General features: G+C 38.0%; 1 protein-coding gene across 2 annotated transcripts in view; it reads right to left on the bottom strand.

Annotated features, from left to right (window-relative positions):
• Window positions 1-13459, bottom strand: part of KLHL2 (kelch like family member 2) — a 56801-nt gene that overhangs the window by 20092 nt on the left and 23250 nt on the right. For both annotated transcript variants that reach the window (XM_008638589.2, XM_017740618.1), the window contains exon 5: window positions 1039-1201. In XM_008638589.2, the coding sequence (XP_008636811.1) occupies window positions 1039-1201 (163 nt within the window). The remainder of the gene's footprint in view (window positions 1-1038; window positions 1202-13459) is intronic.

Consider the following 13459-nt stretch of genomic DNA (forward strand, 5'->3'; position numbering starts at 1 on the left):
CTTCAATTTTAACTCTGTACTAATTGTTAATGATGCTAATTGGTCACTGTACATTTTAGGAAAGTTATGAAAAGCAATGCAGTCATATATATTTTTTTCTACAACCTTATCCAAACATTTAATTTTTAATTCTCTTTTTTGTATTGCTCTTATTCTAAGCCTGTGAGTGCTAGGGATGAAGGAAGGCAGAGCAGAGAGTGGACCTGACTGTGCACCCTGACTATACACAGCATATTTATCTCAAGAGTAAGAACAGAGTGTGCATTGCTTAAAAATCCACTCCACAGATGAAGCAAATACACAGTAGGAGTTGAGCTGGCAGCTTGTCATACAGGCCGGCAGTACTCCAAGAATATGATGACAATAAGGGAAGCTTTTGGGGGGAATTTTACAGAAATTGGAGGTGGTTTGGTTACAGAGGAAAGAAAAGGTTAGTACCAAGCATGAAAATAGTTCAGCTACAGAGACAGATGAAATACAAGATTCAAGTGAATGGGACTATAGGTACCCTTTATAGTAAGAAATTTAAAGTCTTGGGCTAGATGAGCAGGATTTCCAGAAGATAAGTTGATAACATAATACCCAACATTACATTTCTTGCTTCTTCCCTAGTGTAGTGCAGGGGCTACCCTTCCTCCCAATGCCTTTTTCTTATTTCTTCCTCCATGTAATTCCTACATACTTTGACTTGTGGTAGTTGTCAGAATTTTAATTCTTCTCTCCTGATTTCCTACCCTAAGTGACAGTGCAAAATTTTAAACAGGAAGCTAGCTTCTTTCTGGATTAGAAATGGCTTGGACCCTGCAGAGTCAGAACAGTCTGAGAAGATGATGCTCCATTCAGCTTAAATATAACTGTGGTCCAGCCAGCACATTTTATTTCTCTTGAAGACATTCATATCAAATGTAGTTTTCATCAGGAGATACATGTCTGCAATATCCTGGATAAAACTCGGGTTCCTCTGGGTGGGGTTGAGTGGAATAGAACCCATCCACACAGACAGATACCAAGCTGTGTGCTCTGCTAATGATAACTTGCCTGCATATGTGTTGGCCTTGCTCAAGAGATCTGAGCATGCATGCATGTCAGCAAAAGCACGAATCCCCAGGCAGTTGATAGGATGAAGCTGGGATTCCAAAAATTCACAGCAAGTCCTTTTCACATCCTGTAGTTGCAAGAGACCAGCTGCTGGGAGCAGTACCTGGAAGGAGAAACAGCAGCTGGTTAATGTCCCAATGCAATTCTGAGCTTATACAAGAGTAACATCAATATTAAGATAATAAAATAAACCATTAAAAAAACAAGACTAAAACAGAGAGGAAGATTTCAGCATTATGCAACTGAAGAAGTTAAAACCCAACATGAGCATGATTTTACCTCCCTAGAGATACCATTTAAAATAACAAGAAACATCTCTACCATTGTGTTCACTGGGGAAATAATTCCACAAACTATAGCTCTCACACTTTATTAAACTCTTCCCAATATTCATTCACAAGTTCGCTTCTTACATTTCCCAGCATTTCATAGTTACATCTCATTTCCAAGCCTTCAATGTTAGATATTCTTTAAAAGAAAGCTTCTAGACCATGATAGAATATGCAAATCTTGTTTGCATGCAAGCACTGGACACTGTACCATTTTTTTTGTTAGCATCAAAAATAAGCATCTTTATGCAAGTGATTCCAGTAAGGACAGAATTCAGCTTCCACAGAAGTCTGTGACCTTCTTGGAAGAATGATCATTCAGGCATGTCTGACAATCAATATAGACAGGAAAAAATGAAGGAGCATACATTTAACAAGAGTTTGATTTGAATATCAACTGTTAATGAAAGAGACATGAAAAAAAGACGCAAATGTGATTGCAGTGAAATATACAAACTATTGCTAAGAAAAATACTTAAAAATTAGTTTAAATTTTAGATAATTCTTGAAAATATTAAGTAAGTCTAACTAAGTGGAGAAGATCTGTATGTAATAAGCACAAAAGTCAGTGTCACAGAATTCAAACAAATTTAGTAAGCTTAAAGGTTATTAATTACAAGGTTGAAATAGTACAGTGAACTCGTTTTATTTTAGCATATGTTTATGTAAATGTTAAGATAATATTACCAATACAATTTATATTACCAGAACTAGAGTATGATTAGTTATAACATTGAGTAGATAAATTCATTTGATAGTTAATTCTATGATAAGATATAATTATTAACTTACATAGCAAAAATAAATTCTAGAAATCTACTACAAGTATTTATTTACACAACTTGTCCCAATGAAGCAAACATTTCACATCTGCTCAAAAATTCAGTAACTAATTCAAGGACAGTCCTAGATAATTTTAGGCATGTTATCAGTATAGTTGAGCAAATAATTCTGAGAACAGTCCTTGACTGCATAAACGGATCTAGTAGAAAAATATGTAAAATCATCATCAAATCAGAATACAAAATGGAAAGGTGAAATGAGAATGGCACGGAGAAAATAATTTAATATTTGTATGCACAGTCACACTGGCATACTTAAATGAACAGTACAGAAATGATACAGGAACCAGATCACTCTTCATTATGGGAAATTTACACCAGTTCTTAGATTACTGTAACTGAGCTTGCAAAGTTAGAGATTTCAATACATTTTAGTTATCAGAAAACAAAACATTTAAATCTAAATGTATTTTATATTCTGCTGCTAGAAAGGAAAAGGCAAAGTGCATCAAATTTATCTCGTTGAATTACACATTGGGCTTTGGTTACTAGGCAACAAGAGCTGTGATAACATCTAGCTATTTTCATTTGTACCTATAGAACTGTTGGTCCGGAAGCCGTAACAACCTCCGTTCAAAAATACAGTACCATCACAGTCAGATTCACTCTGCTGAAGCCAGGGACAGAACTAAAGGGGGAAAAATACCAAAACAACCCAAACTCCCCACAAATCCATAAGAAAAAAAAAAAACAAAAGAAAAGAAAAAAAAAAAGACTACATTAAAATTGCAGTACAGATTAAGTTTAACTGCTGCAGACTTGAAACTGGTCAGTTTTAGCTCAGATTTATTTCCAAAAATAGCCAGTAGAGGGTATCATAACTTTCCTTTAAAGATCAAAAATACTGTAATGCGCATACTGCTTTGTACTGCAAGAAATGCAGAGGTGGAAAAAAAAATCTCTGATTGCTCGTTCTATGAAAATGTTTTCTTATCATGGCAATTATTTTTTTTTAAATCAAAGAACACTGAACAGATTATTATTACAGATGGCAAATAAGATATTACGTGTTCTCTTTCTTTGTGTCAAAATTGTGGTGATGAATCTCAGAATGACTGCTAGATTTCCTAGACCAAATGATTTAACCCTTACGAGCCTATGAAGCCTCTTCCCTGGTTATTTCCTTTTGGTTCTCCTTCCTGCAGTGACATGCCTATTCCCAAAGCTCTCTGCACCCACCACGCCAAATACATTTTTCCAACCCCACTGAAACACAAAGGACTGTGACCAAGTGCAAATATTTGTTTTAAAATCTACCTGCAAGGTCACGTGCATAGTCAGGACAGATCCACTTAAGGCCCGGAACTCGGCTCCGTGTTTTTACTGGAGTAGAATCAAGCCCTTCTCAATAACTCAACTAGATCATCAACCTGTATCTGAGGCTGCTGGTCTCTCTTGTAGCCCTTCATGTACCTGCCAGGAGTATGTCAGGGCTGAGGGTATTAATGATGCCTGCAGGTTTTCTCCCTCTTTTTTTCCTGACAGCATTATGACTCTATTCATTTTTGTTCAGCTAGACACATTCACCTCACATGAGCGAAACATGTGTTGAGCTCAGAGGTGAGGAGCAGCTGGTACAGGCAGGCACCTCTCCAGGTGCTCACAGGCCCATCAGCTCACAAGGAACACATTTACAACAGTCCCAAAGAGATCCAGCCTGCCTGACTGATGAACAAACCTCTACAAGGAAAGAAGGCTCAGAGGAGATGGGCAAGGGTAATGAACTCGGAGAAGAAATACAAGAATGAGCATCTAGCTGTATAAAGAAAACCGAACTTATCTCCACAGGAGGAGGAATGGAGGGTGACTTTTGCTTTAGATATATGGCTGTATAGTAAGTCATCAGGTTATGCAAACAGCCTCTTCTAAAATAATTAGTAGCACGTAAGGTCTTCCCAGCTAGCCAGGCCAGTAGGGGGAGAAGTACGTACGTGACACGGCTCAGTCCCACAAAAGTGTAAAACTGAAAAACCAACAGAAGGAGCTCTCAAGAGAGCAATAGGCTCGAGAGGGCTTTAGCCCACACACTCCTTCCTGGTGAACTAGAGATGCCCACCATCCTGACAGTGGGCATATGAAGATCAGTAATGGGAATCACTTCTTCACAGTGATCTAAATGTGTATTTCAACTGCTATATCATGCTTGTGTTGTGATTTCAGCATATTGGAGTATGTCTCTACTAAATCAAAACATAACACTACATAGTACCAAGTATCTTCAAAACAGCAAATTTCATGGCAAACATTTTAAACCCCCCTCATGGACTATCCAGAAGAAGCTGGTCAGAGCAGCTGCCCTGGAGTGCCTCCATACCAGGCAAGGGTGTTCATCCTGCCTGGAGGCTGCTAGATGACCTGACAGGCACAGCCCCTTGATTGGTAGCACTTCTTGAACACACAAGGTTTTAGTAACTCTCCTGCTAGTTGAGAATGGGGGAACAAGTCCAGTGGAAGGAGCCACCAAGATCATCAGAAGGTTGGAGCATGTGATAATAAAAGGAGAAGCTAAGAAAACTGAGTTTGTTCAGCCATGAAAGAAAAAAAGGGAGACTTTACTACAGTCCACAGCTACCTAATGTGAGGTTAGAGAAGAGTGAGCCAGACTGCTCTTGAAAATGAGTAGCAGTAGGACAAGGAAAAGTAGGAACATAGGAAAATCTGACTGGAAGAAAAGGAGTTAGGTTGATTTTTCTTTTTTGTGTTGTGTTTTCCTGGGTATTTTTTAAATCATGAGGCTGGTTAAGCCCCAGAACAGGTTGCCCCACCCAGCTGCAGAATCTCCATTCCTGAAAGATATTAAAAATTCAGTGAACAGGCCTCTCAACCTGCTTTTAAAAAGCTCAGTGAAAAGTAAAATTTAAACTGATTAAAGCTTTCTGCCTGTTAATTTGAATAAATTTTATCCAGTAATTTTATATCTGTCCAAGCTGTCTTCTTTGTACTCCTTTTTGTACCATTAGGTTCTCCTAGACAGACCATATTGTGATACCTGACATATGAAGATGCTTAAGACAATATTTTCATCTCTACTACTTTTAAATTTCTTGTAACCCTCTTAAAATTTCTGCCAGGAATATTTGCTCAAATTCAAATTGATACCCACCAAAATCACATTAAGATCAGTATAATGTCAATAGGAAAGTAGTGAAAGATCGTATTTTTTGGAAATGTTTTGAAAACAAGATCCCACAATATAAACCCAAAAATTTCTCAGAACACTGAAGCACTTTTCAAGCAAATAAGCCAATAAAAATGAGAGCAGCATATGCCAAGAGAATTGAATAATGTGCTGTCTAAAATAGGAAAATTCCATTCTTTACTGCACAGAAAGAAAATAGATCTGTAACATTAGGAAAGACACTAATCTAGGAAAGCAGATGCATGAGAATCCAAACACACTACAACATAGAAGCACACAGAACAGCAAGTTACATCCTTGCTAGTCACAGATATTGCATATTTTCAGATATGACATTAAAATGAAATAAATTTCAGAGAACAGCAGTTATGTTAATGCCTGTAATAAAAAAAACTTGAGGAAATAGATTAACGTTTAACATTTATTTCTTTTAGATAACTATTTCAGCAAAATAAGCTCCTTAATTTGCTGTTTACATTATCATAGCATAGGGAAGAAGAAATTAACATAGTGGTTAAAGATAATCCAAATTATCTTATTTTTTTACTCACATCTACATGCATCTGTGCTGTAATTAAAACGGTGGTTTGCAACTGAAGTGTAGTCTAAATTCTAGTGAAATCATTCAGCATGGCATTGAAATTATGCTATTTGGGAGTATGCATACAAAAACACTAAAATAGACACAAATATTTTAAGGCATCTGTGGGATAAAATATGGAAGTTTCAATTTTGGAAACGTCAACCCTGCCTGAATTTCTGTATGAACAACATGTGCATGCTAAGTGCAGTGTTCCAGTGTTAAAATACAAAACTAAGAGGGTGCACTGGAGTTAAAGATGTGCATGACCTGCAAGTTTAGAACATGATGACATGCACATTATGAAGGATACCTTCTGGATATCTTAACATCCTCAAGGCTATTGCACAATGAAGACAGGGATGTATTAATTTTTCCTTTAGCTTAATGAGCCCCATAAAAAAAAAAATCAGGTGCAGATGGCAGTTTCGAACTTTCACAGGAAGGAATCAGCCTGCTAATCACGAAACAGTCCTATTACTTCACATTCCCTCTGTACTAGATACAAATTGGTAGAGCACCACTTCAGTAGAAAATAATTAAATAATCATGAAAATGCAGTATTTTAAATGATTGACATGATCTACAAAATACTAAGCAGCTCCCAACTTGGAAATCAGTGTGACAGATTAAAATGGAGTATATAAGGAAAAAGTAACTGGTTTACATATCTGCTTTTTAACTTGCATCATAATCTTAAGTGTACTTAAGAGTTCACTTCACTTAGTGACATGCAATTGATAGGAAGTAACCAATACGCTCAAAAAGTAGCTTTTGAAGAGATACCACCTTGGAAGATTAGTCTGAATGAACTACAAATTGTTAATTAAAACTTTAGGTACAGAGGTGGGTTTTATGGATTTTTCTTGGGGTTTTTTTGTAGGGGATAGGTGTAGAAGTTTTGAGAGGGATTTGGGATGTAGTTAGTGATTGCTGATGTGCAGAAACAAGATTCATGAAGCAAATGAAATAACAGAAGAGCCATTTATTCAAGTACTACACTATATTGAGTGATGTCCATCTGGTCTATAAGGGAGAACCATGCAGTCTTGCTTGGCTTCAGGGTTCTCCTACATCTTCTCTACCAGAACAGTGCCTTAACCACCACATTAAAGTGCATTTTGGCATAAGCTTTCAAACAAGAGAGACAGATTGATTTCCTAGTCTGATGGTTATTTTTGTTAACAGTCAGAAGCTTAGCCTTTCAAATCCCTTTCTTCTCTTAGAAGATACTGGCAACAGAAATGAAACATTCTCTCACTTGGAGTAAAACATCTTGAACCTAAAATAATTTTAGTCAGAATTTTAGATTTTTCTTTCAGTGAAAAAAATTGTAGACATTTTGATTTGATAGGAACAAGGTTCTTGATTTGAAGTTTGGCCACTGAATTTAAGTATGTATATAGTAAGTAATCTAAAATGAAAGCTCAGAATCCTTCATCATACTTTAATTAATTCAGTCTTTAGAAGATTACACAGCTGCATAAAAACACCTTCATATTTTCTTAGGGACAGCATAATTTAAACAAGACTAACTCGAGTCTGAACAAAGCCACTTCTGATATTGTGTCATTCAGGAACTGGACAATTTGTTCTTTAATTATGGCAGCTGAAGTGCTACCCTGTCAAATAATATACATAGCTACCCTGCAAAAGGATTAGAAGAAGCTGAAAAGATGAAGTAGGCAGGATAACATAACTCGCACTACACGGTCTGCTCTCTTCCCGTAAAGGCTGACCCACATAAAGAACCGCTGCATCAGCTGACGCTCTGCGCTTCCAGTGAGCTTCAGCCACAGGACTGAACTGCAGAATCTCACACCTCCAGCACCAGGCCACCCTCAGCCTCCGCCCCCACTGACACACAGGGACTTAGGGTATACTAAAGGCTACTAGGACAGGAACATTTGTAAAAGATTGCCCAAAACTGAAGATGCAAAGGGCTGACATAAGACTAAAAATGTTCGTTCCCTGTTTCCTAAAGTATACAAAAAACCTTTGAAGAGGTGGGGAGAGGGAGTGGGGAAGGAAAGAATTGTTGGTTTGCTGGGGTTTTTTGTACATTACAGACTGACTTCTAACAAACAAGGTTTGTTCTCCTAGCATAACTGAGCATTTTCTGGCAATTTAAAAGAGAGGGCTTGAAATGCCATTTGCAAAATCCTAAACCTTGGCAGGAAACAAACAGCAGCATAACTGGGATAGCAGATTGTGAACCTCTGCTTGCTCTATTATTTCATTCTCTGGTCCAGAAGATGCATCTATACTACCAAGTCTTAAAGTAATACAAAACCAAGACCTAAGGACAACAGAAATAGAATGAAGTAGAAATTATTTCTGTGCATGGTGCTTATCTTCAATACAAAAATTATGTCAAGATTAAAATCTAATATGCAGTAAATAGTCCTTCAGTGGACTCAAACCACATTTGATTACTTCAAGCTTTTACCATTATAATTATGTTTTTGTAGGTTATCAAGATAATCTTTTACTTATTATTCAGTTTCCTACAACAGACCATAATTATATTCTAGAAATGTCACAGGATTTCCTCAAAAAAAAAAAAAAAAGGCATTAGCCTCAGTGACAAATTTCATAAATACTTTAATCTAGATGTTGTGCTTAGAAAAATCTTAAAAATGCTTAAAAATGCTTAAAAATGCTTAAAAAAAGGTATGTAGAGTCAAAATTCGCAAAGTAAATAGCATCTACAGCTTCCCATTTGATTTTTCTTGCAGATGAAGGTTTAGTACATACATTTCATGATTTAAAGTACAACCAATATCAAGAAAAGAGAAGCATTTTCAAGGAAGCCTTTATTCAGCTTCCAAAATTTCATCTTATGTGTCACAGCATACTCCTGAACCTACTTGCAAGTAAGAGAGGTCAACCGTGGAGTCTCTTTAAGGGACTTCATTTACTCATAATAAGCACCTGGAATTGCAGGGAGGTGGACAAGCATTCATTTCAGCAAATGAACACTGCACTTTAAGTTGGCAAGGGCTACTTTTCAGGTTTTGCCACTGGCAGCTTTATGGTCATACAGAGAAAGAGAGATGTGGATGCCTACGGTAAAGGTCGCACCTGAGACAAAAGTAGCTGCTTTCATCCAACTTGGCATGGAAGCATCTCTAGCACAGCCTAGCACTGTGATGATTTTAAAGACTCAGAAAAGTTGTACAAATGTTTGTACACACCTTACACACCTTAATTATTAATGTTTAGCTAAAGGGCAACCACATCCTAGCAAGGCAAGATGAAGGCATCAGGTTTTAGAATCAGAAAACTTGTGATGTCAGTCCTGATTACTTATCTACCCAATGGTCATCAGATCTGATACTCTTTTTTTTCCTTTTTTTTTTTAAATCATAGAATGGCCTGGGTTGAAAGGGACCTTTAAGATCACCTAATTCCAACCCCCCTGCCACAGGAAGGGACACCTTCAATTAGACCCAATTGCTCAGAGCCCCATTCAACCTCGCCTTGAACACCTCCAAGGATAGGGCAGCCACAAGTTCTCTGGACAAATAGTCTATTCAAGTCTGTAAACTCTTTTAGGCCACACCATACTTAAGAGCTTGTGGCTGTAATACCTCTCAATGGAATCCCAATCCTAGCTGGCCCATAAAACGAAGAGTTAAAAGTATTTTCCAGGCTAGTCTAGAACTTCACAGTTTTCCAGAAAAATGTTCAAATAATAGGTAAAATCCAGGCCTTCTAAAAAGAAAAAACAACACATCTCCCTAGTCAACTACACAAGAAAAAAAGAAATCTCAGTTTCCTTCTGCAGAAGGAAACGGCAAAAAACTTGCCTTTGTTAGAACAGTTTTTGTCTAGCTCTGCTACAAGCAGCTAGGGATCTCCTCCACAGTCTGAGTCACACTGGAAGCAATTTTGGCATCTGGTTTAAGACAGAATCTGTTATGTCCTCCATCCTTCCCCAGTATGCGGCTAATCCCAGTATTTACTGAAACGAAGCTTCAGAGCAGTGCTCTGCTTCCACCAGCACCGCCCCTTCCCCTGTCTTCCCCTTTTCTGAGGAAAAGGGGAAAAGGAAACCTAGGATGGAGAAAAGTAGAACAGGTGAATTCAACCCAGATCTGGGCCTCATATGGCCTCACCTAATTAGGGAGGTAAACCTTACGAGGTGCAAATACCTGCTTTGAAACACAGTCTGTCTAATGGTAACACAGGTAATCATTTCCAAACCAACCAGCACAGCTAGAAAGCAGCACAGCTCACCTTGGGCATCCTAGGCAGCTTGCACTCATGCATTTTGCAGCAATGTGTTCTACTCATTTAGGCACCCACCCTAAACAATAACAACTACATGGATGCACATACATGTTTTTGCACTTCTCTTTAGGTACTCTAAAGAAAAGCGTATTATCTTTCAGCATAAGTTAGTAACTCACCCTTTTACCCTTTACAAGTGTATGTGGAGTCTTTGAAACAGACAGACACTGGAAGAAAAATAAGAGTCCTGTTTTAGTCAACTCTCAGTCAGCCTAGAGAAGGCCTGAACTCCCTTCCTCTCTCAAATGATAGCTTTTCCATGCCTTTAATGGCTTTAAGCCTTTCCCCAAAGCATGCTATTCCTGTCATATTTTAGACCATCCAACAGTGATAACAGGTGGTAATGCAGATTTATACAATGACATAGAGATACTTCTGTGCCATTTTTTATGCTCCTTTTGAAAGACACTATTTTACAATAGCAGAAGTTTTTCTAAGGTGACTACAGTATGTTATTCTATACTAGAAAAAGCTGTTAATGTAAAACATAGCCGTATGTAGGAGTAATTCAATTTTTTTTCTTTTCATGCATTACTTTACACTTTCCAACATTAATTTTGGTCTGTGATCATGCTAGCCTGACATCTAGCTTAGCTAGAAAGCAGTGAGATTTTCTATTTTTGTCCAATCTTGAAAAAAAATCCTTAAACCAGTTCATCACCTACATCTTTTGCTACCTACTTTTCAAAACTAAAGGAAGTATGTCCTTTGGAAGCCTGTGACACATTACAATCACTTTGATACAGTGAAACCCAACTATTTATTCCTATTTGTTCCATTCCTCCCTAGGGACTTTTGATCTATTTATTGCTCATCATGTGACAATTAGGAGGGACTATAACCAACTTGACTTTCAAAAGCCTTTGATATGGTTATTTCTGGACCACTCAAAGAATTACAGGAGGATTTTAGTAGCTATGCACAACTCATAAACAGAATTCTGAAACATATGGGAGTTTGAACTTTCCTTATCTCACCTGCCACTAACAAAAACCAAATCCTTGATAGTCTCTGTAATGCTCAGGATCACTAATGACTTTGTGGTGATTTACTAAAACATGAGCTGAAATTCCAAGGAATAGCCTGCTAGAGAACATAACATTTTCATACGGTCTCAGCCACATCACTTAAAAAGCTTTTTTTCTGTGGGTATGCAAGGATTATTTTTACAAATATGTCTATAAAATCCTATTTGCTCTAGTGATTGGATGTTTTTATTCATTTGCTTTTGCGCTTCATCTTTTGACCCTTTCTCTAAGCCTACCCTTGATCTGTAAGAGGATGCACCTTGCACAGTCCCTTGGCGTAACTGGGACTTTCTACCTTAATTAGTTTTTGGCAACTTTCTCGTGCATGTCTCTGACAGCCCACACGCTCTCCTAAATCACTCATTAAAGAAACAATATGCAGGAAACGAACAGATGTTATATTTAGAGCTGCAGTGCTGAGTAAAAGTGTTTTATTCTTTTTATCATTTAAATTAAACATGCCTGTTTAAATCCCTCGGTGACTTCCCATTCAGCGCCCACAGTAATCAGAATCACATGCTTCTGAAGTGCAGGATTACAGATCAGTATCTCTTCTGTAATACACTCCTGCCTCAACCCCACTTCTCTCTCACCCCATCACCTCCTCCAAGAGTTTCTGATTCATTCCTTGGCTCTTGCTTAGACCATGCTGACATAGCCAAGCTCCAAGCCTCTTCACCGCCTTTGCCCACAAGTCTCTCTTCCAAATAAGCAGAAACAAGTGGTTTCATAAACCTCAGCCCACATTCCCCCTCCCACAAAAAAAACAAACCAAAACACGAAAACCAGAACACCCAAACATTTTCTGAAGGTACAAAGATTTTGAGACAGGGAGAATCTGTGATTCAGTCCACAAGACAACAGTCTCTCTCTGGAAGATGTATGACTCTCTGCCTCCTACACACGCTGGCACTTGATAGTCCGAGAGAGTCTTTTACAGCCTTGGGACAATTTTAATTCACTCCTCATACCTTTTGACCCACATTTTAGATTAATTTTCTCTCTGGTGCTCATTCTCAGTTCTGTTTCTCCCTTATGTATTTCTCTTTGGCACCTACAAGCCAGTGTACAACAGCTCAAATGTCCATTCAGGTATCTTGTCATTCTTACAAGGCTCATACCCTTCTGACTACTCAATTTTCTTTATGAACAAAGTTCTGGGATCCCCATTCAGCCAGCCAAAAAAAAAAAACCTTAAAAGCATAATCTGGAGGTCAGAGAGAAACAGCAGTAAGATATCTGCAGAAGGGAAAGAAAAAAAGGCAGTAACATAAAAATGTGAATACCTCAGGAGAGAGTATTTGCCATATCTGTGCAACATCTGCTTCTCCTGCCACCATTTTTCCCTCTACCTTAACCACAGCTCCAGCTTCTCAGACACAGCAGTTGCTTTCTCTGCAAGCTCCTTTTGCTACTTACCTCATGAACTTCACTGTCCTCTATAACCCAGGGGAGCACATAGGAAAGAATTTTATCCCTAAATGAAGTAGTATGAATTATATTTATTCAGTTTGGCTTAACAATACGAACGATATTGAATAGACATGTCCAAGAGACTCTTTAGGAAGACAGCCCAGCCCAAGAGAGAATAGAGACATCAAGAGAGTGTTTCTGCCTCCACTGATCTGTGGGGCTGGCAGTAGGGTTCTCAAGTGATTGTGCATGTACCTACTGCAAAGACATGCTCAGCCTCACTACCAGGCTGGAGCCTGGAGATATGGAGATGCAGCCACCTAGTTGTTATCAGGCTACCAGTTTCAGCAACCCTTAATGCTTTCCTCATGCTGAGCACACAGTGTGATTTCCTCCTGTCACATACCACCAAGCAAGCCAAACCAGAAACAGAAATCCTTTAAGAGAGCATCAAGCATCTATCAAATAAGTGTGAGGCTTTGGAATACATCTTCAGCCACATGAAAACACCAGTTTCTCAGTTGAAAACAAACATAGAAGGGGGAATGACAATATAACAACCATAGCTGTTCTGCAGTGCACATAATAATATTGTGCTCCAAAAAAACAGGCAGTTCTACTTCGCACATATATAACAGCTAAAAGCACAAAAGATATCCTCTGAAAAAAATAGAGAAAAATACATTTTAAATGCATTTAAAAAGTGTCAGAGAACAAAAAATTAAATTTCCCTA

The sequence above is a fragment of the Corvus brachyrhynchos genome, unplaced genomic scaffold, assembly GCF_000691975.1.
Source record: "Corvus brachyrhynchos isolate BGI_N302 unplaced genomic scaffold, ASM69197v1 scaffold178, whole genome shotgun sequence".
Classification (NCBI taxonomy): domain Eukaryota; kingdom Metazoa; phylum Chordata; class Aves; order Passeriformes; family Corvidae; genus Corvus; species Corvus brachyrhynchos.